Source organism: Patella vulgata, chromosome 8 (assembly GCF_932274485.2).
Source record: "Patella vulgata chromosome 8, xgPatVulg1.2, whole genome shotgun sequence".
Lineage (NCBI taxonomy): Eukaryota > Metazoa > Mollusca > Gastropoda > Patellidae > Patella > Patella vulgata.
In genome coordinates this window covers 50,908,135-50,933,131 of record NC_065886.2, presented here as the reverse complement: position 1 = coordinate 50,933,131, position 24,997 = coordinate 50,908,135, and the positions used below count along the sequence as shown (strand labels likewise).

The 24,997-nt window shown below is 37.7% G+C and overlaps 2 protein-coding genes across 4 annotated transcripts; one reads left to right on the top strand and one right to left on the bottom strand.

Moving 5' to 3' along the window:
• Window positions 1–496: 496 nt before the first annotated feature.
• LOC126830237 (uncharacterized) lies at window positions 497–9,759 on the bottom strand. Of its 3 annotated transcripts, XR_007683774.2 has the most exons (3): window positions 9,288–9,759; window positions 1,334–3,707; window positions 497–1,229 (listed from the first exon to the last, which is right to left on the bottom strand). XR_007683774.2 is itself a non-coding variant. In XM_050560590.2 (2 exons), exon 2 carries the CDS (start codon window positions 3,155–3,157, stop codon window positions 1,721–1,723), a length of 1,437 nt encoding a protein of 478 aa, XP_050416547.1. In that variant the 5' UTR covers window positions 3,158–3,707; window positions 9,288–9,759; the 3' UTR covers window positions 497–1,720. The 3 variants fall into 3 exon arrangements, 2 of the variants coding, with proteins under 2 accessions (XP_050416547.1, XP_055959037.1); XM_050560590.2 differs by having other exon boundaries at window positions 497–3,707; XM_056103062.1 differs by lacking the exon at window positions 9,288–9,759 and adding an exon at window positions 4,153–4,174 and having other exon boundaries at window positions 497–3,707.
• LOC126830241 (uncharacterized) lies at window positions 9,631–13,665 on the top strand. The gene is made up of 2 exons (XM_050560595.2): window positions 9,631–9,695; window positions 10,760–13,665. Exon 2 carries the CDS (start codon window positions 11,360–11,362, stop codon window positions 12,683–12,685), a length of 1,326 nt encoding a protein of 441 aa, XP_050416552.1. The 5' UTR covers window positions 9,631–9,695; window positions 10,760–11,359; the 3' UTR covers window positions 12,686–13,665.
• Window positions 13,666–24,997: the final 11,332 nt, after the last annotated feature.

The window sequence follows — 24,997 nt, the reverse complement described above, 5'->3', positions numbered from 1 at the left end:
TCGCCACCTCTAGAGAAGAGAAAAAGGTTGTCTTCATCAATGTCGTATCAAGATGGCAGATCTAGACTGGTGGGGGGGGGGGCAAAACAAACAAATTGTGTCAAAAGATTGATTAAAGGATGGATATTTATATGCATAAACCTATCCTAATAGAAGAGTCGTCCTTCTTGTCATTTTCCGACGTGGTTTCCCCCTTGTCAGTCGTGCAGGACCGAGGACTCGACAAGGACAGCTGCCTAGTCATTTGGATGGAATGAAAAACCAAGGTCCTGTGTATACATTTGGCATGAACGTAAAAGATCCCTTGGCATTAGAAATTCGATAGGAGTAGGCCATAAATTAAGTCTTAAAAGCGAACAGACAGTTTAGAGAGAGAGAGAGACAAATGGGGTTTAAATTCCACTGACACAAACTAGGTCATTTCGGGACCAACATATGGTTCAATTTTATTTCAATAATTCGCTTGTGCGTAGGGCTCTTTAGCAGTGAGAGGAAATCAGAGGGCCTGTGTTTATATATAACTATAAGGCAATAGCCTACAGTATACATTTAATAAATCAGAAAGATATTGCTAATAATATCAAATGTACACATTTAATTAAAAGTTACTAACTTTAAGAAGTTACGTTTATTTAACGAAAATAAATGGCCTGACAAGGACAGCTGTCTAGTCATTTGGATGTTACAAAAAATCGAGGTCCCGTGTACACATTGGCGTACACATAAAAGATCCCTTGACAATTGGAATTCGATATAAGAGTAGGCCATAATGCCGCTGTCCTGGCAAAATTCCCTCATAGCACACTCTGTATGGCGTATCCCTGTCTTCATTTGCCCAGCTCGGAGCAGAACAGTAGGACGTTAAACCCCATTTCATTTCAACGCAAATAAATATATCTTAACATAGTTTGAACTTATTTAAAGTTTTAATTATAAATACTATAAAAGAGGATTTTTACCATTCACAAAAAAATAATGTCAAAGGTTTACATGAAAATAAGTAAAATGTAAAATATGTATTTTGTGGAATTTGAAATGAAACCATATCATTCCTGAATACTTATATCTCTACACGTTGCTTAAAACACAGCATAAATTGAGCAATATTAGCAGCACTTGGATTAATCCAAACACGAGGAAATGCCCAATCTGTTTCACAGAGAATTACGAGTGTCGCGGCCAAGCAAATATTCGCTGCGGATCAGTGTGGGAAATGCCACTCAGCAAACCTCGGCAGATTCCGGTAATCTACAAAGTCTTACGTAGGAGTCTACATTAATTGTACACCGATTTATTCGCTGCGGATCAGTGTGGGAAATGCCACTCAGCAAACCTCGGCAGATTCCGGTAATCTACAAAGTCTTACGTAGGAGTCTACATTAATTGTACACCGATTTATTCGACTGGGAAGTCTAAATCCTGATCATAAAATATTTTGTAACAAAATGTTGGTAATCTACAGTTATCCAAGCACAATAATTTAAACCATGGACCTTATATATATTATAAGGTCCATGTTTAAACCAATACGTGATTACATATTAAAATGTATAATTCATACATATTCCGTTCTGGCCAAAGCGTCTGTTGTTTAAACACTACGACCCTGTTTCACAATGGGATCAATCGTATAAAACGCCGAATGAGGCCCCCATGGGCTGTCGCTGAAAAGTAGTGCCCGGAATTGAAATGGATCGCTGCTACGCTCGAACGTTAGTTATCATACAAATAAATATCCAATTAATAAACTCAAGAAGACCGCACAACAGAAACCAATACATGAGACCCGACAAAGAAACGGACGCACCTGCCAAACAGAACCTGGAGAGCAGTTTAGGCCTACTGTCAAAGCGTTATTAATATCTGGGAGAATTTCTGTCATGTTTTTGAGTGCTTCCTGTCGCCTATCCCCTTTTCTCTTTTCATTTTTTCCTATCATGCGTTTAATGTGCTCATTGATAGCAGATTCCTCTTTTGTAAATTGACCCCTTTTTGCCAAACTAAGAGCTTCTTTTATTGTTCCAAGAGCTCGTTCAACATTACCAGTTCGTTCATTCCAAATGGCTTCAGCTGTATAGTAAAACATTCGACGTCTATCGTCCAGTTGAGATTCAGATTCCTTAATTTCATTTAAACAATACTTGGCTTGGTTTAAATCCTCGGACTTCCATGAAATATTCTTCATCTCTTCTCCATGGACACCCAACGCAAGATAAACATACACCCGTTTCAAAAGCAACATTCTTTTATAATCCTCCTTGATCTCCCATTGTTCATTTTCAAACTGGGAAATGGCTACGTTTGTCTTATCTAACAGTTCCTCTTTTATAGACAGTTGGCCTTCAGCTTCGTATTTCTTAAAAAGCATATTTATTTCTATATAATATACCATGCCACTTTCTTTACACGGCTCAACACGTCGAGAATGATCCAAAGCACAAGCGAGTTCGGACATACCCTTTTCTAACGATTCTTTGTGTGTTAAAGCCGAACCATAGCGCGCCAGAAACATCATAGAACTAACGTGGGGTTCCGTTGTATATTTAATCATTTGCTCCATTTGTTTGAAATACTGATGATTATAAATGTTCGGGTCGAAATGTACCCTTAAATTTTCTATTTGTGCATCCAGTGTATAAAATAACAAATCTGCCACCTCTTTTTGCGAAACTACGCCCTGTTCATCGCGTGAATTCAAAGATTCCACAGTCCTCCATTTTTCATGCACGGCTTGTGCGGCCCTATTGAAATCATCTTGGTTTCCCGAGTGAATTAGTTGCTTTAATCCCAGTCCAAACTGTTTGATTTTCTTATACCGTGTCGTAACAGTGCTTATACGACAGATGCCCTTCTCTCGGGGTGTGTGGTTGATCATTGCTTCATTTTTTTGTTCTATAAATTTGTTTATAACAAATGTATGAGCATTATTGTACCTCAACATTTGTTCAAAGCCACTCACATCAGTTCTTTCCATTATATAGTACAAAACCTTCTGTGCTTTTTTATCCCAAGAACCATTTTCATTTAGAATAGCAAAATATTCTTCATTACTCAAGACATTCAATTCTACCATAGGAATCATAATATCCAAATAGCTGATATTGGATGAATAGTAGCCAAAGTTTGTACGTATTATGGTCTTTAATAGCGATTTCATTCTGCGAAAATGTCATCTAATTCCTTCGTTCGTTGGTTTCTGGAGTTTTACGTCCACTTCCACCAAGGGTGATATCGTAGACAAGTGTTTCCTAAGAAACTTGCCAGTGGAAGCCACAAAATAGGCTTGATTCAGGTTTTTTTGGGTAAGACACAATATCTTTGCAGGGAAGCAGGGATGAATTTCATCCAAAGGAAATGAAAGAGTAATTACCTTAAAATAACTTTAAATATTAAATGACGATCCGTGAAGACCTATAGTTATCGATACAGATCAATTATTGATTTTAATCGATTGTTTATTTGGGCCGATATTCGAACTGAAAACCTCCCACAAGTCGTTCTAGTAAAACAAACAAATGGAATTGGTTTATAATAAAAGCAAAATAATTTTCGAGTTGAGGCTTCATCTTTAAACCGCATTGATCAGTTTTAGTCTTTACATTCAATGTTCTAACATAATCATATCAATTCACAAATCTTCTTTACTCCTCAAATTTCTGTTATTTTTATGGTTATGGTTCTGTCTATAGAATTTGAGTGGTGTTAATCTGAAAGTAAAAAATAATTCGAATAATAACTATATGCTCCATTTGCTAAAACTCCGTCAGTGCCGATTAACCCAGAATATCTAATTACAATGTGTTGTTTTAATATTCCTAATTTATCTCTGTGTTATGAATCCTTCTTTCAGTCCATCAGGCGAAAAGCCAAATTATTAGGAAAGAAAACTGCTTTATAAACTATTGGTTCGGCTTTCAAATGAATATATTAAGTTCAAAGCTTGTCGTAGTTTGCATATTATATAAGAATTAGATTGTCACAGCAAGGCCAGTCTTCGAAGTGTTTGTTTATGGCGAAATACGCCATATAACGTTTTAAAATATCTCGATAATATGTACTACAGTTACGGAAACTGTTACACCCCACCCCCCCTCCAGTGACAGTTGGATTCGAAATAGATGAAATGAAATAAAATAGAGTTTAACGTCCTACCTTTCAGCTGGGCTAATGAAGACGTAAATACCAGGGTTAAGAAAAAAAAAGGGTAAGCCCCAAAGTAAACAAGTTTAAATATAGAATATACGTATTAGTATTTTAGAGATATAGATATTGTTGGACTCTTTAAATTAGGCTTTAGTTATTTATCTCTCCGGAAATCGCCTCTTTGCAGTAAAATATGCCATAGCTTTCAGTTCCGAGAATTTCGACATTTCTCAATAAAGTTTGTTTACATAGATGTAGCGAAGTGGTATAATAGTCTATGGATTATATAGTGCTATTATAAAACTTGATTAACACATTATTATATCACACGCCACTGTCTCATGTTTCGTTATTTATAGAAAATGTACAACTTGGTGACGTCAAACGCATTTTATGATTTTCTTGTACAAAATGTGTTGGTTTTAAAACCACTAAAGCATAAATGATAAGGCCAGCTCAATATTTCGTCATAGGTCACGAGATGTAAACAGGGCTAGCGCAAGTATGTATTTTAATAAAACCAGGAAACGGGCCCGTAGCCACGGGGGGTGGGGGGGAATTAGCCCCCCCCCCCCCATTATTTCGCCAACAATAATGATTTCTTAGGAGCGTTCTTAGCCGGCAACATCCTCAGCCCCTCCAAAAAATTCCGTAGCCCTTCCAAATTTTATGAGCTGACTACGGGCCTGGCAGGAAATATCACGAACTAAATTTTCATAGGTCTTAAACCTAACCCTAACCTACAATCTCGCCAACAATCACACGCCCTAACCTTATTTACATCTCAGCGACCTTGACAAAAACTCAGCTGGCCTTTAACAAACGATTCGTAGATCTGTACATCTTAGAGCGTTTTAAGACGGAGAGAGAGAGAGAGAGAGAGAGAGGGGGAGAGAGAGACATGGGGTTTAACGTCCACTCGACACAAACTAGGTCATTTTGGGACTAACATATGGTTCAATTTTATTTTAATAATTAGCTTGCGCATAGGGGTCTTTAGCAGTGGGAGGAAACCGGAGGACCCGGAGAAAAACACGAGATTGGTCGGGTGACCCTACTCCTTGTCACGTACAACCGTGGAATCGAAACCACGCCAGTTGACTCAATGACAGACCGTATGATACAACACGCACGTGCTAACCATTCGGCCATCCAACCGCCCTATGAATATAAAGTGATTTATATTATTTTTAATGGTACGTTAAATAAAGCTATTTCTCACACACACACTCCTTTTTTAAAGTTACAATTTCATATTTTCTAAGAAAGTCAAACCATAATTATTTCTATGTCTTTTGCTCAATAGGTTGTCAACTCACTATTATACGATCATAGGTTATCTTTCTCACACTTAAAAATCTTCACACCGAAATTAATAACACAATTACCCCAATTACCTCCCCCTGTTTTCCTATTCCCCACCATGGAATAGCTATCTTCAAACGTTTGAATTTGAAGTTGAAAATGATATTTTTGCCAATTTCTCAACTGGCAATAGTGAATTATAGGATTAATAGGATTATTCTTTAACAAGGTAGGACTGTTTATAGATACCGTCTATTTTAAGGCTTTATTTTAATATATTTTAAAAATATAACTTTGGCGTACACGTAAAAGATCCCTTGGCAGTTGTAATTCAATAAAAGAGTAGGCTGTAGTGCCGCTGTCCGAGCAAAATAATTTCCCTCACAGCACATTGTATAGCGTATTACCGTCTGCATTAGTCCAGCCGGAACAGAACAGTAGGACGTTAAACCCCATTTCATTTTTCATTTTCATACACAATTTATTTACAAAATTGCTGTGGATGGAGGTGAGGCAAACATTCTTGAGGATTTATCTGTAGTAGGTATGCGTAGTATTGACTTATATTGAGTTAAAAACAGAACATAGAAGCCCATAACCTATATACAATTTGTGTATGGAGCATGGCAAAAATCTAATATTGTCACGCGAATTAATATGAGCCAATAGAAATGTCCAATTCAATAATTTCATTGAAGCATGGGTAGATTCCCATTCTATATTTAAAATATTGTTTATCTACTATATAAAATACTCTATTTATATGCTAATGCAGTTCCGGTTACACACGATTTAACAACACACTTACAAGTTAGATGGTTGAGAACATAATATACCTATTCTTTGTGCTTACAACCTAATGTAAACTGATAGCTCACCGATTGTTTGGGTACTCAATGTATGAAATTTTAGCTTTATATTAAGTTAGATGTGCAAACGGAAGTATTGTAAATCAACCTGGTTATTCCATATATATAAATCACATGATGGCTGATCTGTTATCGCCTTATTATCAGTTTATAGTCGCTTCAGGGGCGGACGCAGGTTATATGGTTTCGGAGAGTCGTTGGTGATTTGTGGTGCATCTAAACCCGAAAATAACATTGAATTACACCAGCTACATCACCCCAACCAATAAAGAGCTTTAATTACACCAGCTACATCACCCAAACCAATAAAGAGCTTTAATTACACCAGGCACATCACCCCAACTTGGGCCAACCAACAAAAACCTTTAATTTACACGTTTCATAGAAACACAATGACAGGTGATTTTCTTTACTGTTATTTAGGTGTGTGGGGGGCGGTGATATTGTGACTTTTTTATATTTTATAGAAAAAAATAATGAAGACCCATCTCCCAAAAATCGTGAAACAAAGAGGCCTTTTTTCGATGAATTTTGAAATTATTAGGCCACTAATCTAGAGAGACACTAACTGCTTAGAACTACATGTATAGTTTACTATAGTATATGACTTCCCGCCCGGGATATACCCCACAGACTATTATTTCAAGTCGAAATTTCAAAACATTACTCTGGGGAGGACCTGCACGACCCCGGGGGGTGCCCCCCCCCGACCCCCCGCTAGGATTCCATCTTGTCATTGGGTCCCGCCGACCTCATGATACGTCACAGCTTCCAACCATCAGTGGTGTAACCTGATACACATGGGTATAAGTGTTATACTCAATGTAGATATAAATCATTGTTTTTCCCGAAGCGAATGACTTCTAATGCAGAAAATCTATAATTCTCCCGTCACAGATCACATACGGTCGTCGATTCAAATACAAATAACCCATTTTCAGAAATTAGACATCTTTATGATTTAATATACAGGGTGACACAAAAAAAAACGTTCATCAATAAAAATCGAATAACTTCCAAAATTTTATTTAGATTAACACAAAAATTCAGCTACATTAGGTTAAGTCTATGTAGCAGACATCTCCAAAGTTTCAAGTCTGTACCACAAAAACTCTTTGTTTAACTGGCGCTCAAAAAATGTGCTCTAAACGAGCTCCCCGGTGCTGCAAGCACATTTGGATCCGGCGGGCAAAGTTCTCGATGACCCTCCCACATTCTTCCCTTGGGATCGCTTTTATTGCTGCTGTGATTGCTGCCTTCAGATCAGGGATAGTCTGGGGGTTGTTGCCATACACCCTGTCCTTAAGGTATCCCCACAGATAAAAATCTGGGGCGTTCAAGTCCGGTGAATGCGACGACCACTCCGCGTCACACCTGCGGCTGATCAGTCGGTCAGGGAAACGCTGCTGTAGCCCTGCCAATGATTCGTTTGAGGTGTGGGGGGTGGCACTATCCTGTTGGAACCACTGGAGGTCCCTGACGACCCCTCTTCGTTATTCAAGTTTAGGTGATGAACGCTCTTTTTGTGTCACCCGGTACAACGAATATAAACCTTGATGTATAACGAATTCATATAACCTTACAATTTCGGAGAAATAGAGAGAGAGAGAGAGAGAGAGAGAGAGAGAGAGAGAGTTTAACGTCCACTCGACGCAAACTAGATCATTTCGGGACTAACATATGGTTCAATTTTATTTCAGTAATTCGATTGCGTGTAGGGATCTTTAGCAGTGGGAGGAAACCGGAGGGCCCGGAGAAAACCTATGAGGTTGGTTAGGCGACCCTACTCCTTGTCACGTACAACCGGGGAATCAAAACCACGCCAGTTGACTCAATGGCAGACCTCATGATGCAACACCGAGGCGTTAACCATTCGACCATCCAATCCCGCATCTGAATTAAGAATAATTAAATTAGATTTACTACACGATTTTAGACCAATTACACAATGGGTATCAATTTCAAATCAATTTAAAAATATATTTAGCCACTAGAGGTTCCACAAGATCTTAAAAAGTGATCAAGGGCAACACCTGAAGGGTATTTCTAGGTTTCTCATGACCACCAAAATATAAAAGCATTCGAAAGATAACTTTACCATCTTGAGCGTTCACCAGATCTCTTATTAATTGATCAAGGACCATAACTCTGGAAGGAAATTTCTTAGCATAAACATCGTATTTAGGTTTATGTCAATCGGATGATGATTATCACAAATCGTTGAAAATCAAAAGGCATCTTCGTCTCATGAACATAAACACCGCGTAGATGTTTTGGTTCAATTGGGTGATAACTTGATAATCTGGAGCTCCCAGAAGATTTTATAATCTGGAGCTCCCAGAAGGCTTTATAATCTGGAGCTCCCAGAAGGCTTTATAATCTAGAGCATCCAGAAGACTTTGTAATCTAGAGCATCCAGAAGGCTTTATAATCTAGAGCATCCAGAAGGCTTTATAATCTAGAGCACCTAGAAGACTTTATAATCTAGAGCACCTAGAAGACTTTATAATCTAGAGCATCCAGAAGGCTTTATAATCTAGAGCATCCAGAAGGCTTTATAATCTAGAGCACCTAGAAGACTTTATAATCTAGAGCACCTAGAAGACTTTATAATCTAGAGCATCCAGAAGGCTTTATAATCTAGAGCATCCAGAAGGCTTTATAATCTAGAGCATACAGAAGACTTTATACTTTAGAGCATCCAGTGTAGTATCGTATCGTCAATGTTTCATTTATCGTGATTAATATACAACCTCACAAAACCCTTTTCCCTACATTGAATGATCGCTTCGAAGAAATGTTCTTTATAAAAAAAAAAAAAACAAAAACAAAAAAAAAAAACAATTAGGCGTATGTCTTTATTCCATTTCGACCTGACAGTATGACACTACATTACAACTACACAAGATTCGATAATGTATTTTTTAAAAAAAAAAAAAAAAAAAAAAAAAAAATAATCTGTCACCTCACCTTACAAATTTCCACCATAAACTGACCAAAAACATGTTGGTCCCTCCGCTTCCCACATAAGTAAATCCTATAGACTGGACGATTATCCTATAGACTGGACGATTATCGAAGTATTTTGGTGTTGACGAGGAATTCTACGAGGGTAAAAAAAACAGCTTTTTGTGGAGGTAGTTATCCCAAACATCCACAATTAGCTCCACTTGTATGTATAAAGTAGATAATATGCAGTATGACGTACGACTGGTTCCACATGGACGATTTATGACAAATCTTTAGAAAACAATAACTACGGAATCCCCGTAATTCTATTTTAAGAAATATAGTCACGTTACGCTAGTTCAAGCAGGTGCAAAAATAAACAAACGGGTAGAGAACAGAGCGAACAAAAATACATGTTCTACAGACATTGTAAGTAGCCGTGTATTTGTTTTTTAATAATGTTTATATTTTCCATTGTAATAGCAGAAAGAGGTGACATGTGTGGCATTAGAACCGTTTCATAGTAAAGGATGTATATCGATACAGATGGATATAGTAGAGAATATTCAACACGATTATATGTTTTATATACTTTAGGGGGGTGGATGGCCGAATGGTTAGCGCGTTGTATCATAAGGTCTGTCATTGAGTCAACTAGCATGGTTTCGATTCACCAGTTGTACGTGACAAGGAGTAGGGTCCCCTGTCCAACCTCGTGGGTGTCCTCCGGTTTCTCCCCACTGCTAAAGACCACTACGCGCAAGCGAATTATTGAAACAAATTGAACCATGTGTTAGTCCCGAAATGACCTAGTTTGTGTCGAGTGGACGTTAAACCCCATTTCTCTCTTTCTCTCCCTTTTATAAACAGTGATTGCTATATTTATATGTTTTATATATATTAGTTCGCAGTGATCGATATTATCATCCTGCTAAATTTATATTCTCCTGAAATATGACTTTATCCTGTATTATTAATACTGTTATGAGTCATAAGCATCTAAATACGTATAGGCCACTACCTATAGAATTATTTATTTGTTTACACGATGTCTTTTCATCGCCGAAGACGACCAATTAGCTTCAAATAACCACCGATTATCACCATTAATACCACGTTATGTTATTTGAACGTTCCTCGTGCCAAATATGTCATTTTAGTTTAAACAAATTTCGTTTTTGTGATAAAATAAGACATTTTACACTTACCGGATAATCGGAAGCAAGGGACATAATTAGTGTATATACTTTTGTTGGAATGAGACTACGAGTTTCTCGTCTGTCTATGTTAGTAGCAGGAAAGCGTATAATTTTATGGGCTGATATATGGCTAGCTTCCATGTCAATACAATCTAACCAAGGAACCATCTATTTCAGTGATAGATCTTCATGTAGTGTAGGCCATCGAAAGTATAAAAAATAGATCTGTTTTATTATCAGACTGCCTTGTTTAGTGACGATGTATTGATCTGTATTCTTTCCTGTTTGTTTTAGATAAACCAACAATAAAGAATACAGAAAGAAAAGATGATGGTTTGTTTTTACAATAATTAAAACATGAACAGTACATCATACCCAAAATAACCTTGCATCGGTTCTAACAAGACTAAAGGAGGTCATCTGTGAAGCTGGATACACATTACGTTATTTGGCAAGACATTGACTCCCAGCTTTTAGTATCATATTATGGTTCACCCTGTACTTGATAATGACAAGAAGATACATGTAGAAACGTCGCACTATTAAACTTACTAGTGATTGTTATCCATAAAGTTGTGTTTGTGTTATTCCTATCACTAAATGCCTTATAAACAATATAATTAAATTTACATTTAGCAGGAGGAGCCACGGTGACTCAGTGAGTATTGCTTATACCTGGTATTTTGTATCACATATCGTTGATAACGACAAGAGGGTACTGGTAAAAACGTTGTTCAATTAAAGTTGGTGGTTATTGTTTTTATCCGTAAAGTAGTGTTCGTGTTTTTTCAATCAGTGTTTCCTATCACTATGTGCCTTACAAACAATATAATTAGACATTAATCATTTAAACAGAGTCAACGATATACTTGTCTTCATAAAACATACCTCAAAATGAAGGAAGCAGATCGTAATGCCATTTATTCAATTTTCTGTAACCTTACTCGTGACTTTGATCCCAAATACGTCACGCCTGCCTTGATACAGGAGAGAATTATGACACCAGAAGAAGTAAAGGAGATGAAAGCGTCTACCGGAAGTACTGAAGAAAAAGCTAGCTTAGTTATCATTAAGATCCTGGACATGGGCTCTGTTCCGACATTTGTGAATATTTTACGTCACAACAATTCATTTAATCACTTAGCAGAAATGGTTTTGTCAGTGACGAGCTTCGTAAACGACGAAGAAACGGAAGTCAAGCAAGTAGAATCAATGGCTTCCAATGGAAACAAACCAACACGAATTGACATCTTCACCGGAAGTAGACGGAAAGTAAAGAATTTTGGACACTATTTAAAACGTCTGATTCACTGCGGTAATCTGGACGACTTTCAGAAACAGGTCAACAAAGTTGAGCAGATTTGGTCAAGAGTTAGGCATGACTATAAAACAGATGTCGCCAAACGGGCCGAGGTGGCGGATTTCATGTTCACCGTCCGGGATTGTCAACTTGCTACATTCAGAATCCAAAACGATGCCAGCATGTATGACCATCCTTTTTTTGCTGATATGACCAAGATCATTCCATTCACGTCTAATCCGATACTAAGCAGCATGTCCTACATCGCACGACACGGGGCTGCCGTTATTTTAGCTGAACCACTTGATGCGGGTCTTTCTGAAATGATGCATGCCAAGATGCATTCGGAACACATAGTACCCTGTAAGGAGGCTGGAATGGTCTATTATCAAGAAATTGACATAATGGTGAGGAAATACGAGAACGAGACTACTGAGAACATGAAAACTGATATGTTGAATCGCTGTCGTCTGGCACTGGGTCAGTTTGAACACGAAGACTCAGCCGTAAAGGAAGATTTTACCCGGATGTTGTATTTGAGAATGGCGAATATTTATCTCGGGCTTAACGTATTCGGCAGAGTTATAGAACATGTCAGTGTGTCGGAAGTTGATATAGCAGCAGCACATCACTGTCTGAAAAATGTGAAAGCAACGTGGACTGGAATGGAACTTCGAAGGAAGATGTTCTATTATATTGCTAAAGCCGTTCTGAGCGAAAAACGGAACCGTCCCGATATAGCATTGGTTAAATCCAAGTTAGCTTTAGAAATGGCCAATAGTGGTAAATTTAAAAACGAACAACCATCTATTCAGACATTAATAGAAAAATATGAATACGAAAATGCTGTTGCCAATGAAAATGAACTAGATGCAACACTGAAAGAGCTAGACAAAATAAAACTAGACGAAGAGTATTGAATCGGGTTGCTGCATAGGCGTACTGGCTTGATGAACGTTACGGGGGCGGGGTGTGGGGGGGGGGGGCGCAGAACCTAAAATGCCCGAAAAATAATCGGGTCACAAACCACGAGCACGGTAGGGGGGTCTCGCCCTCCCCGAAAATTTTTTGAAAATTTAACCGCCGCAAATGCTTTTTTCTGCTATTCTCACCGGTTTGTTAATCAACGCCAAATTTCCCAATCGTTTTGCAATCGAAATCCCACCCTATTTCGACCTGAATGCCAACCATCCAATTGGATTGTTGCAGCTGCATTCACAATAATAATCGATGCCCGACAAATGTTGCACAAAGTAGAGTTGCTTCATAGTCAATGGTTTTATCGATAGTCAGTGGTTTTTATCCATAGTCAATGGTTTTATCCATAGTCAATTCATTACAAATTCGTGGTATTCAATTAAAAGAAAATTAATATTAGTGTTTTATTACATTTTGGGCACTTTATTTTGCCCCCCCCCCCTGCCCTGCCCCCCCCCCCCTGGCTCGCACGCCTATGCGTTGCTGCAAGAATTCGCCATTGTGGAAATACAATATGTTTTGGTGTCAACTTGAATCATCATCATCGTCGACATAAACTTTAACATAATATAGCATAATAAATCATCAATCTTCTAATAGTTTCAAACAAACATTGCTTTTATGTCACGTATTGAAATGCCACCGGACTTCAATGATTTGTCGTACACAATTATTCATTGTGCAATGCCACGTAATTAGGGCTAGTGTGCTTTTATCTAAACACCTGCGTTTTATAATCGCAATACTGCTTGACCAAATGTAACTTATTATATATTGTTTTCTTGTGTTTTATTTTATACTTTTTTTGAGATTGATACTTACAAGACTCTTTATTTTTTCTCTTATTTGAGTGAAGTTTAGTGTTTTTAGACACTTATATAATACATATATTGTTTTATGTAGATTAAAACATATCTAGTTATATTCTTTGTTCAAAGTTTCGTTGGGAGAATGTATTTTTTAATAAAACTAGGAAATATCACGAACCAAATTTTCATCATCCTAGATTAGTACTTGTGTGGAGACTTAACCTCGCCCCCAAATTATTAAATGAAATGAAATGAAATGGGGTTTAACGTCCTACTGTTCTGCTCCTATACTGGGCTAATGAAGACGCCTAATCCACATATGTGCAGCACAGTCTCCGATCTAGCGTTCCCCGTTTCGATGAGCATCTATGATCCCCTCATTACTTCTTTTTTATAGCCTTCGAGAATTCAAACCCGTTCCCATTTTCCAGTTGTGCGGGAAGTGTGAAAAATGAAATGGGGTTTAACGTCCTACTGTTCTGGTCCAACTGGACTAATAAAGACGGACATCATACAGGGTGTTATGAGATCAAGTTTGCCGGACAGCGACCTCCCCAACTGCCGAGAGTTCTTTTACGGGCACGCCAATTTGTACACGGAACCTCGGGTTTTCGTCCCATCCGAACAGCTACAGGTTTTCCCTTGCCAGGCCCTCCGTCCAGCACCACTGTCTTACACACTGAGCCACCGTGCCCCCTGTGCGAGAAAACAAAGAATATCCCCAAACTCCCACGTAGACAAGTTTTGGGGTCAGTGAACATAACGTACGTTGGCAGCCAACAAATATACGCCTACACTAAGTCTGACACCTTTAGGATCTAAAGTATACGATTTTTTATCGGGAAACCCTAGGGAAAGTATTCGAACTTTGCTTTATATTTGTGAAAAAAATACAACATTTAAAAATGATGAAAATATTTTTTAAAAACATTTCTATACATAACAATTAATACAATTTAATAAAGTTTTTGGTCACGGGATCTTTGATACGAAAACTTATACAAACAAAGCAATCATAAATGCAGCGAAAAATTATGACTGCGGTGTCATCGAAATTATTGAAAATACCAATCTGATTAATAAAACACAAATCCTATTTCTTTTCGTTTTTATAGTTCAAAATTTCGTTTTACAGGACTTCACAAGACTAGGGTCTGGAAGAGTTGTTATATAACCCGCGTTCTAGTTAATGTGAGGGGTTAGCCAATGAAACGGTATGTTACGGCGAGTTCTTGGCGTGCGGTACACGGAACTGGGGGTAAACCACGCGACCTTCCACTACAACCGTTCAGATATTCATGTAGTGTAGGCCATCGAAAGTATAAAAAAACGAAACGAAATATAGATCTGTATTTTAATCAGAACCTATAAAAAAGTATTCTTACAATGATAGTCACCATAGAGTGATTGAATGTAGCTGTAACAAGAACTATTACTTGATATCAATTAGCTCTGCGGGGTATTAGAATCCTAATTTCCTAAAATGTACAATTAAACGCTGGCTCTTGTTCATAAAAGTTCCATAATGATATTCGATTCGCCGCCGCAAACTCTACTCTTTCTGTGTGCGAAAATATAAATCGAAAATACACAGAAAAGATAAAAAGTCGAGTATTGGTTAATAAAATATCACATCCACAATTTCCACATTTCTTTACATTAAGTCATTGCGATACGTTGGTTATAATTTCAAATAAGATTAGAATTATGTATGGTTTTAAAAAAAGGCTGCGACGGCGAAGAAAAACGTATGGGTGTAATCTTGACTAGCAATAGTGAACGATGAAGAAATCACCATAAATAAACAGAGATATGATGCAAATTACTAACAGATGAATATGATAATGAATTTCGGGAAATCCCTGATAAAAGACCAGAATATCAATTCTTCGGTACAGATTTCATACATGATGATAAAATTCAACAAGAGCCCTGAAAGACGCCGGGTAAATCAAACTATACCCTGATTATAATTCTACAATGATAATGTGATATTGCTGCTATCTTGATAATACAATGGAAATAAATTATGAAATGAATAAATAATGAATAATTTACAATATAAATACGTTTATAGCACCAATGACAATATCATCATCGTCTCACAGGAGGTTGCAAACCAACGCTACGAGTCTTTTTCCTAAGACTGTTGAGAGCTAAGTATCTTCTGCGGGAATTTCGTTGTCCCCGAGGACCTCGTATTAAAGCTGGGTTAAGTATCTTCTGTCTTGGTGTGGATGATAAATTCGTTTTCAAGTTCGTCTTATTCTCCTCTTCATCAAAATCCAAAACCTCAAGATCCGAATCCAGGTCACTGATGACTGCCACAGAATTAATGGCTACTGTTTTGGATGATTTTTTCACGGCTACGAGTCGAGGCGAGTTAACAGCGATGTTGTCGGACATAATGCTATCAGGTTCATAATCCGTAAACTCGTCATCGTCTTGATCAACATCAGAAAACGCTTGACGAACTCGCCCATTTCTTTTAGGGTTGGGAAAGAACATATTTCTTTGTGGTTCAACCAAGAATTGTTTCGGTTTAGGTTTAGGTTTTGGTTGATCTTTTCTAGGAGATATGATTTCACTGACTGAAGACATTGCGTCATCAAAACCACTACTATACGTATTTTCTTTTGATGGAGGTAGCATATCCCGCACTGTCTCTAATATCATATCATTTGTTTGCTTAGACTCCTGTCCACACTCTTCGTTACCCACAACTATCAGTTTTGATTCCTTGCCTGGTGTAAGGCTTTCAACGTTTGTGGTTTCTGCGGACACCTTCACATGATTCGAGTCATTATTTGTTAAAATTTCCTTCAACAATTTTCCCATGCGTTTCTTCGTCTTGACTTTAGCAGATCCGCGTTCACTGAGCTCAGGTGACCCTGGTGGTAAAACTGTTTGGGGTCTAGGTTCTTCTATCGTTGCTGTTATTTTGTGCTTTGATTCCGATTGGACTCTTCCTGGTGAGGCAAGGCTCTGGACTTCGGTACTTCTTTCAAGGTCATGTAATCGGCTACCTCCAAGTCCATGAATAACTGTCTTCACTCCACGTTTCATGGTGTTAGACTCTTGGGTTACGTAAGTCACCTCCGTGGAAGCCTGGATACAGTTTATTGGCGTCACCGGCTCAATAATTGCCATTGTTTGACTTTCGACTGTCTCGTCGATTGCATTGTGTGGGTGAATATCAGCACTTTCTTTCAACGCTTTCAGTCTGGTTCGTTTCTCCGATCGAGTCGTGCTGATATGAGAGCGGGCTGAGAAGTGTCCACCCATTCTGGACCGTGGTCTTGGTATACTGTGGTCATAAGGTGGACTGATACTTCTTGGTGTTGGACTAATGACCGATGATTCCAAGTCTTCACCCCGGCCATCAAAAGCATGATTATCACAACCGTCGTCCATCATAAAAGCAACAGGTGATTCAGAATGGGAAGGTGATGGACGTTCATTTAATGTTTGGGTTGATGTTGTCACTTTGATTGATACCGATTTTTTCAAACCAGGTCGTCTGCTAGAAGTTCCTCCTGAACCAGAATTTCCTCCTGAAATAAAAGAAATAAAACTTAAATGTGACAAAAACGCGAGTTCCAGAGACGTAGTTCGTACGATTATTAGTCATCCTAAATATTATTTACATTGAAAAATTAAAGAAAGAAAAATGGGGTTTAACGTCCACTTGACAAAAACTAGGTCATTTCAGGACTAACACATGGTTCAATTTTATTTCAATTTGCTTGCGCGTAGGGGTCTTTAGCAGTGGGAGGAAACCGGAGGACCCGAAGAAAACCCACAAGGTTGAACAGGCGACCCTACTCCTTGTCACGTACAACCGGGGATTCGAAACCACGCCAGTTGACTCAATGACAGGCCTTATGATACAGCGCGCACGTGCTAACCGCCCCGATTGAAAAATAAAATTGTCGAATGAAACACAAAATGGTAAATACCTGAATATATCTGCATCAATTTACTTCCAGTACAAATAGATACCGGTTCTCCGTTAAAATTCACAAAATAATCATCGTAATTTGCTCTACGCTGTACCTTCAAGTAAAAAATATGGTTTCTTATGTGATTGTTTATCTTTTATGAATGAATGAACATAAAATTAAGTGACCTGTTTTCTTGATATTTAAGCCTTCCGTCCGCTACCACTCCAGCCATTTTATCTTTATTTTCCGGCGTGGTTTCCACTTGTCAGTAGTGCAGGGCGGAGGGCCTGACACAAGGACCGCTGTCTAGTTTTTCAGATGGGACGAAAAACCGAGAACCCGTGTATCCATTGGCGTGCACGTAAAAGATCCCTTGGCAGGTGGAATTCGATATAAGAGTAGGCCATAGTGCCGCTGCCCGGGCAAAATTTCCCCCATAGCACTCTGTATGGTGTATGCCCATCTTCATTAGCCCAATCGGAGCAGAACAGTAGGACGTTAAACCCCATTTCATTTCATTTCATCTTTCAGGGCACGGTCCTACTAACCACCTAAACATGAAATTACAAGAGTGTTTTTTTGTCAATAGCACCCAAAGTATTACAAGAAGTAACCAACCTCGTGGTCACTTTTTGCAATACTTTGGGTGACATTGACAAAAATAGCTCCTGTTAGTAATTAGTAGGGAGGGGGACAAAAATGGGGTTTAATGTCCACTCGACACACGCTAGACCATTTTGGGACTAGCATATGGTTCTATTTTATTTCAATAATTCGCATGCGCGCAGGGGTCTTTAGTAATGGGAGGAAACCAGAGGATCCGGAGAAAACCCATACGGGGCCATATTTAGGATTCGAGACCCAACGTTATGGCCTAGTGTGCGTGGCTTACTAAGTGTTGCATATATTTTTATTTGGCGAACACTTTCTTGACCAACATAACAATAAAAATATGGCCAGAACTCAGAACTTGTTTTATTGAATATACTACTTACTTTATACATCACACGTTGTACTGATAAACATGGAAAACAAGCAAATCTCCACACTTTTCTTTCTATATTAGGTGGCGAATATTCATCTCCATTCGTTATAAACACTTTGGTAGAAATAACCTTACATTTCATACGTAACGCCGTCATGCACCATTCCTCGATACATGAACCTAAATCAACCTAAAACGAAAACGAAATAATATAGCCTAATATTCGGAAATTGCAAAAAGTGTTAGCTGTTTTTTTACTTATACAATTGTTGACTGAAATAGTAAGTGCAGGAGGACCGCACTACAGACAAAACAAAAATCTACAAGATAAACCTGCGGACACAACAGAATATCGACATTGCAAAATATTAACAAATATCAAATCAAGTGAATGGATCCGGGGGCCAGCCGTAAGCGTCCACTGCGCCGTACAGTCCCGGGTCTGTGATGGTACAGGCTTCAAACAAAATGAAATAAAAAATGACGATTTACAAAAAAGACGTGTCAGAAATAATAATAATGATGGATGGTATCGCTATCAGCAACCTACATTGACAACCAGTCCGGTAGCCAATAACAATTTCTAGACTGTTGCTGTTGTAGCGAATGCTGCGATAGAATCTTCATTAAAGGGGCTAACTCGATATTGTCCATAATATTCGAAATTAAAAACACGAAATGTAATTCAATATTGGTATATTTCCATCAATATTGATGCTGTTAATCTTGCTGTGAAATATGGGATCCCAATATCCAATATTTAAGACACAATGAACATTTTAAAATCAGTACACGAGTCGTGTACCCTATGGTTTCGGGCGCCATTTGTAATGAACAAGGACAAACATATCCTACAAGACAAATCGGAAGTTATTTTTATTGGCTAATTCACAAACGACAAAATAATAAGAACGTGTAGAATGGACTTAGTGGGTGTAAAAGGTGGCCGTTTAATTTAGACCGTTCGCGTATTTCACCGAACATAATTGATTAGAAATTACAATATATATATATATATTTTTTTTAAAAAATGAAAAGAAATCCCATATATACATTCATATTACATTAATATGTGCTTTTAGACCCATTTTAGTCTATTTTAAGGTTCAAAAGATTAGTGCCATACGCCCTTTATGGGTTAAATGCTTTAATAATGTATTAACTAGCTGCACCTGAAACTGGAGCGTACTCTTACCTGTATGCAATATTTTCGTCTAGCCAGAACTGATTCCCACGCATGTTCAAATGATGATTCTAGCTTTTCTCTTACAAATGTTTGACCTGGATTTATAGCTACAAGACAGGCTGCTGAAACAAAGCAGTTTAATAGTACAGTAATGACAATTTTACAATTTTTAAGCTACTGGACCCCATCCTACTGTTCTACTCCGACTGGTCTAATGAAGACGGGCATACGCCATACAGTGGGCTATGAGAGAAATTTAGTCCGGGCAGCCTACTCTTATATCGAATTCAAACTGCCAAGAGATCGTTTACGTGCACGCCAATATATACACTTGACCTCGGTTTTCGTCCTATTCGAACGACTAGACAACTGTCTTTACCAGGCCCTCCATCTGGTACCACTGAAAAGGTGAAACTACGTCGGAAAATCCCGATGAACTTTCTCGGTCAATGCAGGGATCGAACACGCGAAGTTTCGCCCCCCCCCCCACCAGTGAAAAAAAAGTTGTCGACCATAAAAAAAATAGATATAAATTGACAGTCAATGTTACAGCTGTTATAGTACATATTTTGATATACATGTATTTACTTATCTTAATTGATTAATTGCTTTAAAGTGGATAAGTTAATCTTTACTCCGAACCCTGATCGTTCTAATCTGGACGCACTGTCTTATCTAATTACCTTTTCTACACAACAATCTTAAAATAATTTAATATTACTTAACATGCATCCTAGTCATTGATTTAGTATGTACCTATATTTGAGTTACGTCTCAGTAATGTAAATATGTTAATTTATATCACATTTTGTATTATATGGTTAACCCTTATCATGTATATGTTCAAATAATTCTAGTGTAATTATTATTAAGATATTAAGTTGGCGATAGCGACTGGGTATAAATATAAGAGACGAAATACGAACAATTATGTTCATTCGTTAATAAACCCAGATCGACGTCAAATAATTAGTACTTATGTTTCTTATAGATTAAAGCTTCTTGAATAACAAGTATTGTGAGAGCGCTGTGTTAGTGTTGTTATAGTACATATTTTGATATACATGTATTTACTTATCTTAATTGATTAATTGCTTTAAAGTGGATAAGTTAATCTTTACTCCGAACCCTGATCGTTCTAATCTGGACGCACTGTCTTATCTAATTACCTTTTCTACACAACAATCTTAAAATAATTTAATATTACTTAACATGCATCCTAGTCATTGATTTAGTATGTACCTATATTTGAGTTACGTCTCAGTAATGTAAATATGTTAATTTATATCACATTTTGTATTATATGGTTAACCCTTATCATGTATATGTTCAAATAATTCTAGTGTAATTATTATTAAGATATTAAGTTGGCGATAGCGACTGGGTATAAATATAAGAGACGAAATACGAACAATTATGTTCATTCGTTAATAAACCCAGATCGACGTCAAATAATTAGTACTTATGTTTCTTATAGATTAAAGCTTCTTGAATAACAAGTATTGTGAGAGCGCTGTGTTAGTGTTGTTATAGTACATATTTTGATATACATGTATTTACTTATCTTAATTGATTAATTGCTTTAAAGTGGATAAGTTAATCTTTACTCCGAACCCTGATCGTTCTAATCTGGACGCACTGTCTTATCTAATTACCTTTTCTACACAACAATCTTAAAATAATTTAATATTACTTAACATGCATCCTAGTCATTGATTTAGTATGTACCTATATTTGAGTTACGTCTCAGTAATGTAAATATGTTAATTTATATCACATTTTGTATTATATGGTTAACCCTTATCATGTATATGTTCAAATAATTCTAGTGTAATTATTATTAAGATATTAAGTTGGCGATAGCGACTGGGTATAAATATAAGAGACGAAATACGAACAATTATGTTCATTCGTTAATAAACCCAGATCGACGTCAAATAATTAGTACTTATGTTTCTTATAGATTAAAGCTTCTTGAATAACAAGTATTGTGAGAGCGCTGTGTGCTTCGACGTATTAGAGCTACGCACCCCCCAACATAAGAAATCTTAAAATACGTCAAGCTAACACAAAAAAAGCACGCTCGCACAGCACCCCTGACAACACTTCCCGTCCCCTCGTTGATCTGAGCTAGTTACGGCCCTGGCTAGCGAGACAGTGGCTTACCCACTTAGCCACCGTGACTCCATGTCCAGTAAGAATAGTACATACCTGTTTTCGCTTGATTAGGTGTAACTTTTTTATTGTTGATAATCGCAGCTATAACTGATACTCTTTCTAACATCCATAATCTAACTTGTTTTAAATGACTTAAACTCTCAATATAAATAGTCCTGTAATACAAATTAAATTGTAAGCTTAAAAATGTATACTTATATATTGAGTCGGCTAAATGTCGATGTGTGTTAAGTCGGCTAAATGTCGATGTGTGTGTGATCTTGCACCTAAAGAAGATCGAGCAAATATCTCGCTGGTGTTCACATCCATTTAAATCTCGGCCATCCGATGATCTAGAAAGTGGATTTTAGACTTGTCGTATGCATTAATGTCTAACAGAGAGAGAGCGATGGGGTTTAACGTCCACTTGATACAAACTAGGTCATTTCGGGACTAGAATGTGGTTCAATTTTATTCAATAATGTGCTTGCGCGTAGGGGTCTGTGGCAGTGGGAGGAAACCGGATGACCCGGAGAAAAACCCACGAGATTGAACAGGCGACCCTACTCGTTGTCACGTACAACCGGGGAATCGAAACCACGCCAGTTGACTCAATGGCAGACCTTATGATATAACGGGCACGCGTTAACCATTCGGTTACCCAACTCCTCCCCGAACAATGGAATAATGAAGACTAGAAAATGCGAATAGCGTTGAACACCGCACTGAAACCATATAATTTGATAGAGGGTGCAAAATCTCGAAACCCATGACGCAAAGTGCGTGATTGCGTCCCCTTTGCTTAACCCCTGCTTCTATCTCAACTACACGGGAAGCATGTGAACTATAGACGGGTTAGATTCGTGAAATGAAATAAAATGAAATGGGGTTTAACGTCCTACTGTTCTGCTCCTATACTGAGCTAATGAAGACGGGCATACGCCATACAGTGTGCTATGAGAGAAATTTTGCCCGGGCATCGGCACTATCGCCTACTCTTATATCGAATTCCAACTGCCAAGGGATCTTTTACGTGCATTCCAATATATACACGGGACCTCGGTTTTTTGATGTTACGAATTTATTTAAGCAGCAGCAATCCTGACATTTTAATGAAAACTCACCAAATCTTACCATGATTTTCCGTTATCTGATGGCGATCCTAACATCGGCTGCATCATCAAAGAATCGTGGAAGAAAACGTTTACTTCATCGGGGTCAAAAGTTATCATGTCCCCGCGTTCCAGGTAGAAGAGTTCATTGAAACCACTAGGGCATTCTAGAAATTCTTCCCACGTTATTATGCTCAACCCGTAATTTCCCAGTCTCGATTTCCTGGATTGTCGTCCGGTGTTTAAAATAGATCGGTTCGTGTCCGGTATCATTGGAGTTGTTCTATCAGTCACAAAACTTCTTGCGGTGCTTCGGGAGGTGGCGATGTCTTGCACCGGGGTTTCTGTCTCTATATGGTTGTCCTCAAGACCCGGACAGGTCACTGAATTAATTTTAGTGAGATAACTATCGACCATTACTGGTTTTGAACCTGCTAAATCCATTACCATTTCGTCCCCACCCAGAGAAGCTCGCCCTGGTGTACCCCGACTATAGTCTGTTCGCGCGGATTGGACAAACTCTCGAGCTGTACCTCGTGCAGTTTGAACATTGTCTTCATCTCTTTCAGACTGTTCCATCTTGTTGGGGTTTTTTTCTCAAAAATAATCCGGTCACAAAAGTGATAAATAAAGAAATGATAACGATTAGATTTCACTAATTTCCGTACAAATGGTAGACTTTCCAATTAAAATGAATAACTTAATGTCCATAATGTCAGCATTGAGTGACCGAAAAACTATAACGTGAGTCCATTGCAGTTAGCTACGTTTTAAACGGCTACTCCGACTTTAAGACATTTCCATGATAACAATATCACACATTGGTTCAACACTATCCTTTCTCAACGAGTACCACAACAGAAATGATGATTCAAAGACATATATTTTTGTTCAAACCAAATTTGAAACTCGCAAGATCAGACGTGATATTTTGGGTGTCAAATACTAAATTGCGATCGGAAGAAGCCACGTTCAGCTTTAAACTTCGGTGACCAAGGACGCAAAATGCTCCCGTATTTGTTTACACTGCGATTATCTCATTAGCATGGGGATTTAGTGTTAATCTGATAATCCGACCAATACTACCTGAATAAATACAAGTACAACTAGAGTGAAGAAAGAGTAAAGATTAGTTAATCTCCCTGATCGATTGTTATTTATAAAGTCAGGTTATAAATAGTTAGATTGAAATGACAAATAATAATAAGATTATGGTTTTAATATTATTATTATCATCGTAACTAAAACTGATTTATTGTCCTTTGACCTGATTTTTATTATGCAAATTGTGTACATTATTATACGTCAGGAGAGAGAATAGCATAATATAGTACATAATATTATTTCAATAATTCGCTTGTACGTAAGGGCCTGTAGCAGTGGAATGAAGCCGGGGGGCCCGGAGAAAACCCACGTACATCTTGGATTGGAAACACACCACTTGACAGTGGCAAACTTTAATGATCTGATGCAAGACCCCTCGATTACCCCTGAAAATCCATTTATATCAATACTGTTTTACGTTTCGCGTATTTTAACAACATAAAGTCACTACAATTACTGTTTAATTACTACGTACCGGGTATAAACTGTCATTAGGAATGGGCTTGCTTCCACAAAACAAGATAGGAGAATTATTATTACCTATTACCTTATTTAAACATACATTATGCAAGAGCTAAATCTGCCTATTGCATGTCTTCCTTTGGGCATGAAATGTTATATAGTATAGACATTAATTAACTTATTCAGACCATAATCAACTCTCGATGCAATCACCGGCCTGCGATATTTAGCGGATTGGAAAACATAAATTGGACAATCTAGACTTTGTTTTTTTATCGTACCGACTTTAGTAATGATGATCGAAGCTAGGCGAAAATTCAAAAGTTAAATCTCGGTTCAGAATGGAGCAATTTGACTGAAATTTTCAGCATATTCTATTTACTTTATCTGTTTTTTAACTATTATAGCGAGAACTGTCAACTATTTATCTAATCTCCCATAATGCCCATTTAATGTCTAAGAAACATAGGCCTAAATATGGCGGTGTGAAATCAA

Coding starts and splice junctions, on each gene's coding strand:
- LOC126830237 (XM_050560590.2), bottom strand. CDS start 3,157: ATGAAATCGCTATTAAAGACCATAATACGTACAAACTTTGGCTACTAT.
- LOC126830241 (XM_050560595.2), top strand. CDS start 11,360: ATGAAGGAAGCAGATCGTAATGCCATTTATTCAATTTTCTGTAACCTT.